Source organism: Heptranchias perlo, chromosome 3 (genome assembly GCF_035084215.1).
Source record: "Heptranchias perlo isolate sHepPer1 chromosome 3, sHepPer1.hap1, whole genome shotgun sequence".
Lineage (NCBI taxonomy): Eukaryota > Metazoa > Chordata > Chondrichthyes > Hexanchiformes > Hexanchidae > Heptranchias > Heptranchias perlo.
In genome coordinates this window covers 129,428,239-129,447,851 of record NC_090327.1, presented here as the reverse complement: position 1 = coordinate 129,447,851, position 19,613 = coordinate 129,428,239, and the positions used below count along the sequence as shown (strand labels likewise).

Below are 19,613 nucleotides of genomic sequence, written 5' to 3'. Positions count from 1 at the left end.
TTCATTGTCCTGTGGAAGTGAAGCCTTGAGAACTCTGGTGTCAAACAATGCCTAGTGCTTTGGTTGTCAGCTGTTAACGTAAGATCTTCTTGAAAGAGTCAATATGTTTAGTTTTGAGCTGTGTTTATCTACATTCTTGGGCTGAAATGTTGAATGCTAACTGTGTGGTCTTGGTCACGTATCATGTCGATGGTCCAAACTATTAACCTTCACGCATTCTCAACTATTTAGTTTGTGTGCTTACAAATTTATCACGTTCTCGGGGTTTTTGAATTTGTTGTTGTTTCCTGGACCTAATTTTCACATGCAAATTATTTTTTTTCTCTGCAGTAACTCAAAGCATAATGACATTTGATGGGTTTACTAATTACGGTAAAAGGAGAACATCGTAACAAAATATTTATCTATATAGTTAAGTCTTGTGTGCAGCAAACAGCTGCCCCACAGCGGTATTGTACATTGGGTGACTTTACCCTACTTAACTGGTGAGGCCACAATTTAGTGTCGCACTTGAAATCAGCCAACTCAGCACAGAGCAGAGATTGAACCTGGGACCTTCCTGGTCTGTGTAACTTGGTTACGCAGCTACAGAATAAGCAATATTAATATTTCTTCAGATGTAAAAAAAAATGTGAGATCCTCTAATAAAAAGTTATATTGTGTTCTATTCTAATTGCAAGTCTTTAATATTGGATTTTGTGGAACATAAGAAATTAGTATGTCAGGCTATTCGGCACATTTTCTCTCACAGCTCAGATATATTTATATAAAGCAACACATCCCTGTTCACTGCACTGAAGGAAAGCAGGTAAGAAACCGACCATTGAACATGCAACAAAAAAACTACCAACTAACCTGGCTCAAGTGGGGATCTCAAAGATATTGACTGGAGGATACAAGGGGCATTTGTTCCAACTGTTGGTTCATATCTGTACCTGAGCAGTCCTCTTGGATGTTAATTTCAGCCTGGACACAGTTCCTCAGGGCCACAATGAGCTCCAGAGATAACCCTGCAAGCCAGTCCCCTAAAGGATATGGTAGTCCTCACCTAAAGAAGCAGCAGAATTCTTAAATATGATTGTGGATTTCCATACAATGCAAGCATCCATCTGACCAAAAAAAAAATCTAGCAAGGGAGAAATTAAAAACTTGCATTGGTGTAGTGTCTGATCACACCTCTGAAACGTCCTGGAGCACGATGAATTACATTGGAGTTCAGTTAATGTTACCCGGGTAAACGTGGCTGCCATTTTGCATACAGCAAGGTTTCACAGACAGCAATGAAGTAACTGACCAGTTAGCCTGTCTTTGGTATCAGTTGAGAGAGAACTTTTGGCTAGGACACTGGGAGAAAATCCCTGCTCATCTTGGAATAGTACCATGAGATCTTTAACATCCACCTGAACCACAGGAACACATAGACGGGGCTTGATTTTTCAAGTCACTTCTGATAGAACAGTGTTCCCAACAATGCATCCCTGACTCCAAACTGCAGTGGAGTATTAGTCTAGTTTACATGCTTTTAATAAAAGTGGCTTCCTAAACAGCACTACTGAATTCTGTGAAAATCAAAAGGGTTAACACTGGAATTCTGAGGGTCACTGTCCAAACACCTCTAGAGAACTGGAACAAATGAAGGACTTCTTGAAACTGGCAGTTGTTTCTAATTAGGGGCTAGTGCCAGATGAGTAGACCTTTCAAGGTTATCAGGATGAATGGGTCGCGCTATTAGTGTAAAGAGAACAGTGCAGGAGGGTGCCCAACAAGACTGCTTTTACGAGAGCCCTGGGTCGCATTGTTTTGATGTAAGTACTAGGAAAAGCAAAGGAATTAGTGCTCTAATAGGGAGTCAGGCCTTCAACTAATTATAAATCTAGCCATTATAATCCCTAATGTATGTTTCTCCAAATTAAATGATCCCTTAGAATGAATCCATGTGGCAGAATGAATCACCTTGCTTGGTCAAAGGGTAATGTAGGTGGAAAAGGGGGAGGGGGTCTACTTTGGTAAATTAATGGTACAATGAGTTCATGCTTTTCAAGTCCAAGTAGAAGGTTTTGGAAGGAGCAAGAACCTTAAAGGAAGTTGTAAAATGCTTACGAGGCAGACCTTCTAAGCTGAGGAAATATTCAGAATGAAAGTTGAAATGAAGCAACTTTTAAAGTGTATCACTCACCTAGTAGCTTAAATCTATGGGAACAGAGTTAGTAAGTAACCACATAATAATGCAGAGAAATAACATACGTGCAAGGTTAATAAATTAGGACAAGACCACAGCCAAAGAAGGAAAACAATGACCATTAATGGCCACTCGCTGCAGCCAGTCCCAGAGATGGAACTGAGCGTCCCTGAGGAAGTTAAGGAGTCAGTGCTACAACAGCCAATCTACTCGATGGATAAGGTTTATAAGAGGATACTTGGGTTTATGAGAGGATAGTGGACTAGCCTGAAAGTTTACCAGCAATTATATTGAATATAAACTATAAATTTAACCTTGCTAATTGTACAGTGTTCTTGAACACTATGCATTACTGTTATAAAGCCAGATCCCTGTACTATGCATAAACCAGGTTTGTGCCTGTAACAATTTACACTTATCAGTTAACAATATATACCTAAGTACTTTATGTAGTCCCCAATTCCTAACTTTGTGTTGATGATAATCATGTTGCCACATAAGTCAATAATGTAGTATTAGTTAATGCATCTATGTCTGAATTTATCTTTGATTAGCAATTGGGAGTTAATTACTTCACTCAGTAGTGTACTGCATCTCTGCTGTGATTGGTTGGTGTTACTATTATTTGGACAGTTCAAAGGGGAGCTAAATTTTAGGTATCACCTGGCCCTATAATGGTAAATCTCCAATCCAATTCTCTGAAGTGGAATTATTGAAAAAGGGTGAAAGGCTCATCCAATACCCTTTTGGTTAATATCTCTTGTATAACTTATGAATTTGCTGTTTCAAGCATATTAGCATCTTGAAGTGAGTAGGAACTGAGCCCCGTAGATTGCCTTTGAGATTGATTGGGGAAATGCCCTATAAACTATCTAAATTGTGCCTAAAATGGAGTTTAGCTTTTGAACTGAATGCTGGGGAAAGGCTTTTAGCTAACACAAGAACACGGCTAGTTTAAACCATAGAAGGTCCCAGGTAATGAAACCGTAAAGCCTCTAAGTTAATTATACCAGGAGGTCTGTGTATATACAGGGCATTCCTTAATGGTGTTATAAAATCATTTGAAAAAATCTTTACATTTAAAATAACACTGGGGGGGGCAAGGGGAGATAGAAAGATTTTGTGCGGAAAAACTCGAGAAATGCAAGATGGTTAGGGAGACCTTCTAGTACATGTGTCACTGGTTCATTGAATTAGGGAGACTTCTCTTTGAAATTAAGATATAAAACAGAGGGCCTTTGCACACCTCCAATCTGTAGTGGAATGGCAAGTGCAGAGGCTCTTTGAGGTAAATTTTAACCCCCAAGAACAGGTGGGGAGTAAGAATACTCTGTTTTCAGAGCAGGACAGCATCCCAGCTCCAACACATCTGCTTCCGTAACCCAGGCAAGTTTGTCTGCAGGTGGAGAGCAGACACCAGGAAGTCCTGCCCCCATTTAAAGCCGGTGGGCCAATACTTAAAAGGGCAATGCACCTCATTGAGATACTTGAGGTACTTAACAGTTTGTGCATTGGAATAATAAAATGAATGTAACCTTACCTGTTCGGGTTTCCCATCGCTACCCATTCACGTCAGGTCAAAGCAGACGGGAAGGGACGGATCCATGGGGTGAATGCCTTCATGGAATGCTTGTGGGCCCTGAGGAGCAGGAGTGCTTCATCCAGGCCCAACAATTGATTTTCCAGCAGACTATGTCATCTATAAAAACAAGTGATTTTAGCAGAATCTTTCTCTTGATCTTAAAAGACAATTTATACAAAAGAGTGTGGTTTAGAAGTGTAATGAGTTGAGTTTTTGACTGCTGGCCAGAAGGGATGTTAAGTCAAGTGTTCTGTCAGCATTTTTTAAAAAAAGTAATCCAGCGCACTCCAGGTCCCTCACCTAACCTAACCTTCCCTCCCTTGCCTCCACCTCCATATATGTCTTTAAATTGCATATTGATAAGCATCAATAGCCAAATGGGGATTTAGTGTGATGGTGAGCAGCTTTGAGTGTTTGTGTGTATATGTATTTTTTTTTAAAAACGTAATTGCTGATATTTTTCTGGCTTTTTCAGGAGGTCACTTCTGTGCTGGTTATGATTTAAAGGAGTTAGCTCAAGCTGCAGTGTCTGTTAAATTTGAACAGGATGTCACCACGGATCCAGGTCCTATGGTATGTATAGTAATATGCAATTGCACTTTAAACACTATCAGCAAATTGACTTTCATTTGCCCTTATGACCCTATTTAACTCAAGCATATATATCATGCTGGAGACTAACGACAAATTCCCGTAATGTCAACAACAACAACATTTATATAGCCCCTTTAACGTTGTAAAACGTCCCAGGGCGTGTCACACAGGAGGACTATCGAACAAGATTTGACACAGCCACATAGAGACATTAGGACAGGTGACCAAAAGCTTGGTCAAAGAGGTAGGTTTTAAGGAGCATCTTAAAGGAGGAGAGAGAGGTAGAGAGGTAGAGAGGCGGAGCGGTTTAGGGAGGGAATTCCAGAGCTGAAGGCCTGGGAAGCTGAAGGCACGGCTGCCGCTGGAGGGGCGAAGGAAATCGGGGATGCAAAAGAGACCAGAATTGGAGGAATGCAGAGATCTCGGAGGGTTGTAGGGCTGGAGGAGGTTACAGAGATAGGGAGGGGCAAGATCATGGAGGGATTATCACCCTGTCTTCCACGTCTGGCACAGCAACCAAGCCGGAATTGGGATCAGATAATACATGCAAAGCTAGTCGTTCAGTTTTGCGAAGACCTTGTGATACACTTAAAAAGAAAAATCTGACTTTGAAGTTTAGACTTACGAATTGGCTTTTCTTTTTGCTTTCAAATGATCTGCTCGTGGTAGACAAAGAGATTGTTCTACAGCTATGAGCTGTAGTCTGGCTCTCGTAAACCAATCCATTTGCCATAACAATAAAATGGAAAATGTGTACATTTTTCATAGAATTACACAGAATGTACAACACAGAAACAGGCCATTCAGCCCAACATGTCTGTGCTGGTGTTTGTGCTCCACGTGAGCCTCCTCCCACATTTCATATATGGTTCTGTTCAATTTTGTCACACAGTGATCAGAGAGATTTGAGTGTCCTTGTACACAAATCATAGAAAGTTAACATGCAGGTACAGCAAGCAATTAGAAAGGCAAATGGTATGTTGGTCTTTATTGCAAGGGGGTTGGAGTACAAGAATAAGGAGGTCTTGCTACAATTGTACAGGGCTTTGGTGAGACCACATCTGGAGTCCTGTGTACAGTTTTGGTCTCCTTAACTAAGGAAGGATATACTTGCCTTAGAGGGGGAGCAACAAAGGTTCACTAGATTGATTCTGGAATGAGAGGGTTATCCTATGAGGAGAGATTGATTAAAATGGGCCTATACTCTAGGAACATAGGAACAGGAGTAGGCCATTCAGCCCCTCGTACCTGCTCCGCCATTTGATGAGATCATGGCTGATCTGTGATCTAATTCCATTTACCTGCCTTTGGCCCATATCCCTTAATACCTTTGGTTGCCAAAAAGCTATCTATCTCAGATTTAAATTTAGCAGTTGAGCTAGTATCAATTGCCGTTTGCGGAAGAGAGTTCCAAACTTCTACCATCCTTTGTGTGTAGAAATGTTTTCTAATCTCGCTCCTGAAAGGTCTGGCTCTAATTTTTAGACTGTGCCCCCTACTCCTAAAATCCCCAACCAGCAGAAATAGTTTCTCTCTATCCACCCTATCTGTTCCCCTTAATATCTTATAAACTTCAATCAGATCACCCCTTAACCTTCTAAACTCCAGAGAATACAACCCCAATTTGTGTAATCTCTCCTCGTAACTTAACCCTTGAAGTCCGGGTATCATTCTAGTAAACCCAAGCTGCACTCCCTCCAAGGCCAATATGTCCTTCTGAAGCTGTGGTGCCCAGAACTGCTCACAGTACTCCAGGTGCGGTCCAACCAGGGTTTTGTATAGCTGCAGCATAACTTCTGCCCCCTTGTACTCTAGTCCTCTAGATATAAAGGCCAGCATTCCATTAGCCTTCTTGATTATTTTCTGCACCTGTTCATGACACTTCAATGATCTACGTACCTGAACCCCTAAGTCCCTTTAGAAAGTACCCTGTTCTATCCTTTTTTGATCCAAAGTGGATGACCTCTGGAGCTTCGAAGAATGAGAGGTGCTCTCTTTGAAACGTATAAAATTCTTAGAGGGCTTGACAGGGTAGATGCTGAGAGACTATTTTCCCCGGCTGGAGAGTCTAGAACTAGGCGGCATAGTCTCAGGATAAGGGGTCGCCCATTTAGGACTGAGATGAAGAGGAATTTCTTCACTCAGAGGATGGTGGATGCTCAGTCGTTGAGTATATTCAAGGCTGAATCCGATAGATTTTTGGACTCTAAGGGAATCAAGGGATATGGGGAACGGGCGGGAAAGTGGAGTTGAGGTCGAAGATCAGCCATGATCTGATTGAATGGCGGAGCAGGTTCAAGGGGCCGTATGGCCTACTCCTGCTCCTATTTCTTATGTTCCTCACATTCCATTGCAAACTATGTTTAGTTGTTAATAATGCAACTTGTAAAGGCATCAAAATTGAAAATGCTGGGAATGTTCAACAGGTCATTCAGTGTGTAGGCAGAGAACAGGACGAATTAGTGTTTCATGTGTGGACCTTTCATCCATACCTGAAATATTAACTCATCTGTTCTCCCCATAGTTGCTGACTAACTTGCTGAGTGTTTCTAGCATTTTCTGTTATTTTTTGTTTCAGATTTCCAGCATCTACGGTTTTAAAAAAATGTTGCCTGTAAAAGGGTAGTAAGGGATGTAGAGCCAAGGTGTGTAAATGGAGTTGAGATACAGATCAGCCGTGATCTAATTGAATGGCAGAACAGGCCCGAGGGGCTGGATGGCCTACTCCTGTTCCTATGTTCCTAAAGCTAGCGACTGGATCGCTTTATGGATACAAATGCTTAATGCATGAGGGCATCATCAGATGATCTCGATTAATTGGAACTTGTTGAATTAAGATGTGAAAAAGGTGATAGCAGTAGTAATTGTGCTTTGAACTGAAAAGATAGGCATTTGTTCCAGGCAGTCATAGTTAAAAGCTCATGAATATTTTGCTGAAGATTTGATGCCATTTCTGATGGAGTGTACGCCCGGAACATTACCCTGTCTTCTTTTTTCAGATGGTGATGGGCCTGTTGTGCATTTCCAGCATTTTCTGTTTTATTTTTACCCGATTCCGAGGATTTTCAGGTTTTTTTCTTTTTTTTTTACCAGATGGAAGTGCATGTCGTACCAAGAACTGACCTCGTTGGTAACCTGCTACTTTAAAAAGGAATATCTTAGAAATTTAAAAGTGAAAAATAGCTTTACGTTGGAGTAAAAATTGAGACGAGGCCTGAAATTCTGTAATTCTTGGAGTGCAAAAGCTGGTGTAGTTCCAGTGTAGAGGGTGTAAGTCAGGTATGGCAGTAATACAGCTATTCTGAAATACACGATAATTTCTGGTAGAACTGAGTGCTGGCGGAAAATGTGCCCATCCCCAAAGCGGTACACGTATGAAAATGACAGGGTGACAAGGGCAGAACTTGCTGTCCCGGAAATTCTGCCACTTACATTCAAATTGCACCTGATATAACTTAAGCCTGAAGAAAAGAGGTTGTGTGTGAATTGGCTGCCATGTTTCCCTACATTACAACAATACTTTTGGCTGTGAAGCGCTTTGAGATGTCCTGAGGTTGTGAAAGGCGCTATGTAAATGCAAGATAATGCATTCATTCATCAGTGTCAAACCAGGAAGTGGTTGAGTTCCCAGGCTTTGACTGTCCACTGTCTTTATTTGACTGGAGCAATTTAGAAATTTTTTTTCTCAGTTTAGCTGCTAAGAAAGGATTCTGCAAACTGCCTTTCAGCAATTTTAGACTTCCCACCTCCTGCCGTGGGACCCTTACCATGGGGTTCACTGTGGTCATTTCCACATGTCCTGATGAGGAGATAGAACAAAATCAGGAGAAGAGGAAATGGGAGACACACAATGGTGCTGTGCTGTGACAGAGACTGCAGACACAGGTTTGGGGGGAGCAGGTGGCTTAGCACAGCTGCTCTGAGGTTAAATTTCTTCCAGTACTGCAAAGGAGTCCTGGAGGTCAAGGAGATGGCACTTACTGCCATAGCCACCTTTCCACAAAGTTCCTACCACATTCTTGGCAGGTCTCTAACATCTAACTCAAAACAGCCCATCCCCCCAGCTCTACATCTCCATTAGGAAATGCTCATTTCTTCAATCTAGTTGCCATCCTTGTTGCTCAGGTTGTCTACTTGCCCTTCAGTGCTGCCTTCAAGCAGCACCAGGTTTTATATCCAGCTGCAGCACTGGCTCTCTATCTCTCCGTCAGCTATTCAGCCCCCGCTGCCTCCGCAGTAGATTTCCACCCCCCTTCTGGCCTACCTGTGTCTTTGTGGGCTGAATTTAGACAACCTGCAATTGACAGCGGGGTCAATGCCATGACCTTATAATGGGCAGAAGTCCTGCCCTGCCTCAGTTCCACTGTCACCGTTAGAATTTCAGGCCATTCATTTTATTTTTAGATAAAAAGGTTCTTATTTCAGATGTTGTTTGCTTCCTATGATCTCATGGTCTGCTGAGGGGAGGCTGTATTAACAAACTATAAATGATCATTTTAACACCGCATAAAGCATGTTCCAGATAGAGTACAGTTAAAAACAAAGAAACTGCAAGTGCTTGGAAATCTGAAACACAAAATGCTGGAAGTACACACATCTGAAAAGAGAGAGAGATTGGTTAATGTTTTGGGTGTAGATTACTCATCAGAGTTTACCAGAACACTGGCACATTGTTAAAGGATATTGGCCTAATTTCAATATTTCCTGCAGTGTATTGGAATCATAGAATGAGACAGCACAGAAGGAGGCTTTTTCTTAAATTCATTCACGGGATGTGGGCGTCGCTGGCGAGGCCGGCATTTATTGCCCATCCCTAATTGCCCTTGAGAAGGTGGTGGTGAGCCGCCTTCTTGAACCGCTGCAGTCTGCGTGGTGAAGGTTCTCCCACAGTGCTGTTAGGAAGGGAGTTCCAGGATTTTGACCCAGTGACAATGAAGGAACGGCGATATATTTCCAAGTCGGGATGGTGTGTCACTTGGAGGGGAACGTGCAGGTGGTGTTGTTCCCATGTGCCTGCTGCCCTTGTCCTTCTAGGTGGTACAGGTCGTGGGTTTGGGAGGTGCTGTCGAAGAAGCCTTGGCGAGTTGCTGCAGTGCATCCTGTGGATGGTACACACTGCAGCCATAGTCCGCCAGTGTTGAAGGGAGTGAATGTTTAGGGTGGTGGATGGGGTGCCAATCAAGCGGGCTGATTTGTCCTGGATGGTGTCGAGCTTCTTGAGTGTCGTTGGAGCTACACTCATCCAGGCAAGTGGAGAGTATTCCATCACACTCCTGACTTGTAGATGGTGGATATGGACTTTTAAAAAACATTTGATAAAGTACCACATAATAGACTTGTTAGCAAAATTAAAGCACATGGGATTAAAGGCAGCTTGGATACAAAATTGGCTAGGGGACAGAAAGGAGAGAGTAGTGGTGAACGGTTGTTTTTCAGACTGGAGGGAAGTATAGAGTGGTGTTCCCCAGGGTTCAGTATTAGGACCACTGCTCTTTTTGATATATATTAATGACCTGGACTTGGGTATGGAGGGTATAATTTCAAGGTTTGCAGATGACACAAAACTCGGAAATGTAGTAAACAATGTGGCAGATAGTAACAGAATTCAGGAGGACATAAACAGACTGGTGAAATGGGCAGACACATAGATGAATGAGAAGAGGAAATATAAATTAAATGGTACAGTTTTAAAAGGGGTGCAGGAGCAGAGTCCTGGGGGTATGCATACACAAATCTTTGAAGGTGGCAGGTCAAGTTGAGAAGGCTGTTGAAAAAGCATATGGGATCCTGGGCTTTATTCATAGAGGCATGGAGTACAAAAGCAAGGAAGTTACGCTAAACCTTTATAAAACACTGGTGAGGCTTCAGCTGGAGTATTGTGTTCAATTCTGGGTACCAAGCTTTAGGTGGGATGAAAAGGCCTTAGAGAGGGTGCAGAACTAGAATGGAATCAGGGATGCGGGATTTCAGTAATATGGAGAGACTGGAGAAACTGGGGTTGTTCTCTGAACAGAGACGGTTAAGGAGAGATTTGATGGAGGTGTTCAATATCATGATGTGGAGATGCCGGTGATGGACTGGGGTTGACAATTGTAAACAATTTTACAACACCAAGTTATAGTCCAGCAATTTTATTTTAAATTCACAAGCTTTCGGAAATCTCCGAAAGCTTGTGAATTTAAAATAAAATTGCTGGACTATAACTTGGTGTTGTAAAATTGTTTTCAATATCATGAACAGTTTTGGCAGAGTAAATAAGGAGAAACTGTTTTCATTGGCAGAAGGGAAGGTAACCAGAGGACACAGATTTAAGGTGATCGGCAAAAGAGCCAGAGGTGACATGCCCAGTTTTAAGCTGCTAGATCTGTTCTGAATCTATCCCATTTAGCACGGTGATAGTGCCACACAACACGTTGGATGGTGTCCTCAGTGTGAGGATGGGACTTTGTCTCCACAAGGACTGTGCGGTGGTCACTCCTACCAATACTGTCATGGACAGATGCATCTGCGACAGGTAGATTGGTGAGGACGAGGTCAAGTAAGAGTTTTTCCCTCATGTTGCTTCGCTCACCACCTGCCACAGGCCCAGTCTGGCAGGTATGTCCTTCGGGACTCGGCCAGCTCGGTCATTAGTGGTGCTACCGAGCCACTCTTGGTGATGGACATTGAAGTCCCCCACACAGAGTACATTCTGTGCCCTTGCTATCCTTAGTGATTCCTCCAAGTGGTGCTCAACATGGAGGAGGACTGATTTATCAGCTGAGGGAGGGCGGGAGGTGGTAATCAGCATGATGTTTCCTTGCCCGTGTTTGATATGACGCCATGAGACTGCATGGAGTCCGTAGTCAATGTTGAGGACTCCCAGGGCCACTCCCTCCTGACTATATAGCACTGTGCTGCCACCTCTGGTGGGTCTGTCCTGCCGGTGGGACAGGACATACCCAGGGATGAGTCTGGGACGTTGGCTGAAAGGTATGATTCTGTGAGTATGGCTATGTCAGGCTGTTGCTTGACTAGTCTGTGGGACAGCTCTCTCAATTTTGGCACAAATCCCCAGATGTTAGTGAGGAGGACTTTGCAGGGTTGACTGGGCTTGGTTTGCCTTTGCCTTTGTCGTGTCCGGTGCCGAGTGGGTGTCCGTCCGGTTTTATCCTTATTATGTGTTTTTGTAGCGGGTTTGTACAACTGAGTGGCTTGCTAGGCCATTTCAGAGGGCAACTAAGAATCAACCACATTGCTGTGGGTCTGGAGTCACACCCGACTGGGTGAGGATGGCAGATTTCCTTCCCTAAAGGACATTAGTAAACCATTTGGCCCATCATGCCTGTGCTGGCTCTGGAAGAGCTATCCAATTAGTCCCACTCGCCTGCTCTTTCCCCATAGCCTTGTAAATGTTTCCCCTTCAAGTATTCAGCCTTTTTTCTTTTAAAAGTTATTATTGAATCTGCTTCCACCACCCTTTCAGGCAGTGCATCCCAGATCATAATAGCTCGCTGTGTAAAAATAAATACCCTCCTCTCGCCTCTGGTTCTTTTGCCAATTACCTTAAATCTGTGTCCTCTTTACCGTCCCTTCTACCACTGGAAACAGTTTCTCCTCATTTACTCTATCAAAACCCTTCATGATTTTGAACACCTCTGTTAAATCTCCCCTTAACCTTCTCTGCTCTAAGGAGAACAACCCCAGCTTCTCCAGTCTCTCCATGTAACTGAAGTCCCTCATCCCTGGTACCATTCTAGTAAATTTCCTCTGCACCCTCTCTAAGGCCTTCACATCCTTCTTAAAGTGTGGTGCCGAAAATTGAACACAATACTCCAGCTGAGGCCTAACCAGTGTTTTATAAAGGTTTAGCATAACTTCCTTGTTTTTGTACTCTATGCCTCTATTTTTAAAGCCAAGGATCCTATATGTCTTTTTCAACTTGTCCTGCCACCTTCAAAGACTTATGTACATACACCCCCAGGTCTCTCTGTTCCTGCATCCCCTTTAAAACTGCACCATTTAGTATATATTGCCTCTCCTCATTCTTCCTCTCAAAATGAATCACTTCACACTTTCCTGCGTTACATTTCATCTGTCATGTGTCTGCCCATTTCACCAGCCTGTCCATGTCCTCCTGAAGTCTGTTACTATCCTCCTCACTGGTTACTACATTTCTGAGTTTTGTGTCATCTGCAAACTTTGAAATTATGCCCTGTATACCCAAGTCCAGGTCATTAATATATATCAAAAAGAGCAGTGGTCCCAACACCACCCCCTGGGGGGGGCACCACTGTAAACTTCCCTCCAGTCTGAAAAACAACCATTCACCACTATTCTCTGCTTTCTGTCCCTTAGCCAATTTTGTATCCACGCAGCCACTGCCCCTTTAATCCCATGGGCTTCAAGTTTGCTAACAACTCTATTATATGGTAGTTTGAATAAGATCAAATGCATCATCTTTAAAACCCTTATTTTCAACTCCCTCCATAGTCTTGCTTCCTCTAATCTACTCTTCCAAATTTGTTCTTACTGTGTGTGTCCTCTCTTCCTCTGCTCCGCTGTCTGTGACAGAGCCTTCAACAACCAGGCTATGCAATCTGGAATTCTTTTCCCAAACCTCTTTGCATTGTTGCCTCTCTCCCTTTCTTCAAAAGCCCCTGCAAAATTTACCTCTTTGACTGTGCCTTCAATCACTTCCTCTAACTTATCTCCCATTTCCTGCGATGGGTCAGCCATTTCCTACTGTAAAGTACCTTGGATAATTTATGTGAAAGATGCTCTATAAATGCAAATGGTTGTACGCAAAACGCTGCCGTGTATTTCTAGAATTTTGTTTTTTATTCCAGCTTTGCTCTTGACAGGGCCCTTCCAGAATGCAGTTATCAAAACCAGTGATTGCTGCGGTGAGTGGATACGCAGTTGCTGGAGGACTCGAGCTCTCTTTGCTGGCTGATTTACGTGTAATGGAACAAAGTGCTATCATGGGAGTGTTCTGCAGACGATTTGGTAAGTTTGTAAGCTGAGCAGAAGCCTGTAACTTGTAACATGCACAGTAGCAATATAAAATACCATCTGTATTTCCCTCCCACAGGTGTTCCATTAATTGACGGTGGTACAGTAAAGTTACCAAAGCTAATTGGGTTATCCAGGGCAATGGATCTTATTTTGACTGGACGTCCCATTGGTGCACAAGAAGCTTATGAATTTGGTCTAGCTAATCGAGTCGTCCCAGATGGTCAAGGTTCGTAAAAAAGAAAGACTTGCATTTATATAGCGCCTTTCACGACCTCAGGACGTCGCAAAGCGCTTTACAGCCAATGAAGTATTTTTGAAATGTAGTCACTGTTGTAATGTAGGAAACGCAGCAGCCAATTTGCACCCAGCAAGGTTCCACAAACAGCAATGTGATAAATGACCAGATAATCTGTTTTAGTGATGTTGGTTGAGGGATAAATATTGGCCAGGACACCAGGGAGAACTCCCGTGTTCTTCTTCAAAATAGTGTCATGGGATCTTTTATATCCTCCTCCTCAGTTTAACGTCTCATCTGAAAGACAGCATCTCAGACTGTGCAGTGCTCCCTCAGTATTGCACTGAATTATGTTCTCAAGTCTCTGGAGTGGGACTTGAACCCACAACCTTCTAACTCTGAGGCGAGAGTGCTGCCCACTGAGCCATGCCAAGGTTGGCGTGACCCTTGATTTTAAAAGGAAAATGAACTAATTGCAGTTAGCTAAAATTATATGCCGCTGCTATCATTGTATCTCAATTAGAAAAAAAACAAGCAAAGTCATGCCCAGTTTAAATTTTATTGGGGAGCGAAAAGACTTGGCCAGAATTTGAATGAATGCTATTTAAGCATTCATTCATGTTGAAACACTATCCAGTAAAATATAATGATAGATTACATAGTTTCATAGGGGATTCAATAGTTAGGGGAACAGACAGGAGTTTCTGTGGCCGTGACTCTAGGATGGTACATTACCCATCTGATGTCAGGGTCAAGGATGTCACTGAGCGACTGTAGAACATTCTGAGGGGGGAGGGTGAACAGCCAGAGGTCATGGTCTATATCAGTACCAATGACATAGGTAGAAAGAGGGATGAGGTCCTGCAAGCAGATTTTAAGGAGCTAGGAAAGAGATTAATAAGCAGGACCTCAAAGGTAGTATCTCCGGATTACTCCCAGTGCCACGCGCTAGTGAGTATAGAAATAGGAGGATAGAGCAGATGAATGCGTGGCTGGAGAGATAGTGCAGGAAGGAGGGCTTTAGATTCCTGGGGCATTGGGACCGGTGCTGGGGGAGGTGGGACCTGTACAAGCCAGACGGGTTGCACCTCAACAGGGCCAGGACTAATATCCTCGCGGGGAGGTTTGCTGATGCTGTTGGGGAGGATTTAAACTAGCTTGGCAGGGGGATGGGAACCTGAGCGTAGATTCAGAAAGGAAGAAAAGCAGAGCTGGAAATGGAAGGCAGAAAATTGGTAAGTGAGTTTGGATGGCAGAGGAAACAAAGGCTAGAAAATAGACAACAAAGGAGTTTAGCAGTGCTTAATGGTATATACCTCAATGCAAGGAGTATAGTGAATAAGGCAGATGAGCTGAGGGCACAGATAGACACATGGAAGTTTGATATCAGAGCTATTACTGAAACATGGCTTAAAGAAGGGCAGGAATGGCAGCTCAACATTTCTGGTTACAGGGTGTTCAGACGAGATAGAGAAGGGGATAAAAAAAGATGGGGGGGGTTGCAATATTGGTTAAGGAATCAATTTTACCCGTGAGGAGGGGTGATATGTTAGAAGAATCATCAAATGAGGCGATATAGGTTGAACTGAAGAACATAAAAAGGGGCAATCACGCTGCTGGGAGTGTACTGTAGACCCCCAAACAGTCAGAGGGAGATAGAACAGCAAATATGTAGGCAAATTTCTGAGAAGTGCAAAAACAATAGGCAGTAATAATAGGGGATTTCAACTGCCCTAATATTAACTGGGATACAATCAGTGTAAAAGGTATAGAGGGCGCAGAATTCTTAAACTGCATTCAGGAAAGCTTTTTTAGCCAGTACGTAGCAAGCCCAACAAGAGAGAGGACAGTTCTGGACTTAGTTTTAGGGAATGAAGCTGGGCAGGTGGAAGGAGTATCAGTGGGAGAGCATTTTGGTGGTAGTGGTCATAATTCAGTTAAATTTAGAGTAGTTATGGAAAAGGACAAAGGTAGAACAGGAGTAAAAGTTCTCAATTGGGGAAAGGCCAATTTTACTAAGCTGAGATGTGCTTTAGCAAAAGTGGACTGGAAACAGCTACTTGAAGGTAAATCAGTGTCAGAGCACTGGGAGGCATTCAAGGAGGAGATAGTGAGGGTTCAGAGCAAATATGTTCCCACAAAGAGAAAGGGTGGCAATATCAAATCTAGAGCCCCCTGGATGTCAAGGAGTATACAGGGTAGGATAAGGCAAAAAAGGGAAGCTTATGTCGGATACCACAAGCTCAATACTGCAGAAAGCCTAGAGGAGTATAGAAAGTGCAGGGGTGAAATTAAAAAGGAAATTAGGAAAACAAAGAGAGGGCATGAAAAAATATTTGCAAGTAAAATCAAGGAAAACCCAAAGATGTTTTATAAATACATAAAGAGCAAGAGAATAACTAAGGAAAGAGTAGGGCCTAATAGAGACCAAAAAAGTAACCTGTGTGTGGAGGCGGAAGATGTGGGTATGGTTCTTAATGAATACTTTGCGTCTGTCTTCACAAAAGAGGGGGACAAGGCAGACACTGTAGTTAAGGAGGAGGAGTGTGAAATATTAGGATGGGATAAACATAGTGAGGGAGGAAGTATTAAGGGGATTAGCATCTTTGAAAGTAGATAAATCGCCAGGCCCCGATGAAATGTATCCCAGGCTGTTAAGAGAAGCAGGGAGGAAATAGCGGAGGCTCTGACCATCATTTTCCAATCCTCTCTGGCTACAGGCTTGATGCTGGAGGACTGCTAACGTTGTACCATTTTTAAAAGGGGAGAAAGGGAAAGACCGAGTTATTACAGGCCAGCCAGCCAACCTAACCTCGATGGTGGACAAATTATTGGAAAAAATTCTGAAGGACAGGATTGATCGTCATTTAGAAAGGCACAGATTAATCAAGGACGGTCAGCATGGATTTGTTAAGGGAAGGTCTGTATGTCTAGCCTGATTGAATTTTTTGAGGAGGTAACAAGGAGGGTGGGGAGGATAGCGCATTTGATGTAGTCTACATGGATTTCAGCAAGGCTTTTGACAAGGTCCCACATGGCAGACTGGTCAGAAAAGTAAAAGCCCATGGGATCCAAGGGAAAGTGGGCAAATTGGATCCAAAATTGGTTCAGTGGCAGGAAGCAGAGGGTAATGGTGGATGGGTGTTTTTGTGACTGGAAGGCTGTTTCCAGTGGGGTTCCGCAGAGCTCAGCATTAGGTCCATTGCTTTTTGTGGTATATATTAATGATTTAGACCTAAATGTACGGAGCATGATTAAGAAGTTTGCAGATGATACAAAAGTTGGCTGTGTGCCACTGAGCCAATTTTGGATCCAAAGCTGTAGACTGCAGGAAGATATCAATGGACTGGTCAGGTGGGCAGAAAAGTGGCAAATGGAATTCAATCTGGTGAGGTAATGCATTTGGGGAGGGCAAACCAGGCAAGGGAATACACAATAAATGGGAGGATACTGAGAAGTGTAGAGGAACAGAGGGACCTTGGAGTGCATGTCCGCAGATCCCTGAAGGTAGCAGGACAGGTCGATAAGGTGGTTAAGAAGTGATATGGGATACTTACCTTTATTAGCTGAGGCATAGAATATAAGAGCATGGACGTTATGCTAAAACTGTATAAAACACTAGTTAGGCCACAGCTAGGGTACTGTGTGCAGTTCTGGTCACCACATTACAGGAAAGATGTAATTGCACTCGACAGGGTACAGAGGAGATTTACGAGGATGTTGCCAGGACTGGAGAATTTTAGCTATGAGGAAAGATTGGATGGGGTGGGGTTGTTTTCTTTGGAACAGAAGAGGCTGAGGGGAGATTTAATTGAGGTGTATAAAATATGAGGGGTCTAGATAGGGTGGATAGGAAAGACCTATTTCCCTTAACAGAGAGATCAAAAACCAGGAGGCATAGATTTAAAATAATTGGTAGAAGGATTAGAGGGGAGTTGAGGGGAAATTTTTTCATCCAGAGGGTGGTGGGGGTCTGGAACTGCCTGAATGGATGGTAGAGGCAGAAACCCTCAACTGATTTGAGGAGTACTTGGATGTGCACTTGAAGTGCTGTAACCTACAAGGCTACGGACCAAGAGCTGGAAAGTGGGATTAGGCTGGATGGCTCTTCTTCGGCTGGTACGGACACAATGGGCTGAATGGCCTCCTTCTGTGCCATAAATTTCTATGATTCTGTGATGGGTGTGTGAAATTTTCATTCTTCAAACTAAAAACACCTGGAAGTACAGTTAGATTTGTCCTTCCAAATTAGAGTATTTTGAACTCCTGTGAAATATGAAATTTACCTGTACAGTATGTTTCGTGTGACCTGAGACTTAACGCATTTTTTCAGATCCTGATTGCAAAAATCACAGTGAAGTTAAAACTGTCCTGTTACTATCAGGCTTGAGTCCTTCACTAACAGCACTTTTATAATTTTAATCCAGGGAAGTACTAAAAACAGAAAATGCTGGAAATACTCAGCAAGTCAGGCAGCTTCTGTGGAGAGAGAAACAGAGTTAATGTTTCAGGTCGAAGACCTTTCATCAGAACTGAAAGACGGTAAAGATTTAATAGTTTTCAAGCAAGTACAGAGCCGGGGAGAGGAAGGGGAGGGGAGGAAAGAATAAAAGGGAAGGTCTGTGGAGGGCAGGAGTGTTTGAATGACAAAAGTAGACAAGTAAAGAAACAAAAGATGGGTCTAGAGGAGCTGTAAATGGCAACAGCAGGACCATCACCAGCACCTGCTGTCCGAAAAAATGGGAGCAATGGTTCTGATCTGAAGTTATTGAAATCAATGTTGAGTCCAGAAGGTTGTAAAGTGCCTAATCGAAAGATGAGGTGCTGTTCATTGAGCTTACATTGAGCATCATTGGAACAGTGTAGGAGGCCGAGGACAGAGGGGTCAGATTGGGAGTGGGACGGAGAATTAAAATGGCAAGCGACCGGAAGGTCAGGGTCAGGCTTGTGGACTGAGCGGACGTGTTCAGTGAAGCGATCGCCCAAGAAGTACTGGTGCTGTGCCTTTCCCCAACTCTGGAGGGAGTTACCAGCTAGAACAGTAACTATACACCATTTACACTTCCACGGCAGCTGCTATCACAGGTAATGTATACTCTGCCCACAGTTAATGTATACTCTGCCCACAGATAATGTATACTCTGCCCACAGATAATGTATACTCTGCCCACAGATAATGTATACTCTGCCCACAGATAATGTATACTCTGCCCACAGATAATGTATACTCTGCCCACAGATAATGTATACTCTGCCCACAGTTAATGTATACTCTGCCCACAGTTAATGTATACTCTGCCCACAGTTAATGTATACTCTGCCCACAGCACTATTCAAAATCAGAGACATTTAGAGTGCTGGTCAACAGAAGGTGTCCAGCTGGTAATTTTTATAGTCAGGAGCGTCAAGGCATCAGCACTTAACTCACACTCTTAAAGTGCTACTGAGCAGTGAAACTGACAGGAGAACCCTTCGGGAGCACTGGGATTTAGGTGGGCAGAGAGGTAGAGACCGAGGATTAATATTTGTGATCAGTTTCACAACCCTGCTTCAATTTGTGCATATTGTCAAAACGACTATTTTCATAGTGTTCAACACCAGGGTGGAGTAGGAGTGATTTGAGGTGCTGAGTCTAGAGTATCGCACAAATACCATATTAGCACAAGCCTAAAGCATTTAGGCTCAATCTTTTCCTATGGTGGCGATATATCAAATAAGCTCAGTGATAATAGTATTGTGTCTGTAAATTGTACTTCAGCAATTCCTAAATCTGGCAAAGACATTCCAGTATGTGCAAATGAAGGGTTTCTCACAATGGTGGAAGGTTCTTTAAGAACAGTTATAGAGGAGAATCCAGTCTCAAGCTGTAATTTGTGATTTATCATATGCTCAGAATGCAAGGCCCTTGCTACACATGCCCATGGCAATCTTATTTCTCTTTCCCCAGTGCTGGTAACGTGCCATTCTTTCTCATTCCCACTGTAGTTTGTGGTCAAAGTCACGTAATGTTTGACACACTGACCTCT

General features: G+C 43.1%; 1 protein-coding gene across 1 annotated transcript in view; it reads left to right on the top strand.

The window, feature by feature from the left end:
• zgc:101569 (uncharacterized protein LOC449822 homolog) overlaps window positions 1-19,613 on the top strand; it is a 41,720-nt gene that overhangs the window by 10,322 nt on the left and 11,785 nt on the right. Inside the window, exons 3-5 of the mRNA XM_067976706.1 lie at window positions 4,237-4,334; window positions 13,199-13,343; window positions 13,429-13,578. Coding sequence (XP_067832807.1) covers window positions 4,237-4,334; window positions 13,199-13,343; window positions 13,429-13,578 — 393 coding nt within the window. The remainder of the gene's footprint in view (window positions 1-4,236; window positions 4,335-13,198; window positions 13,344-13,428; window positions 13,579-19,613) is intronic.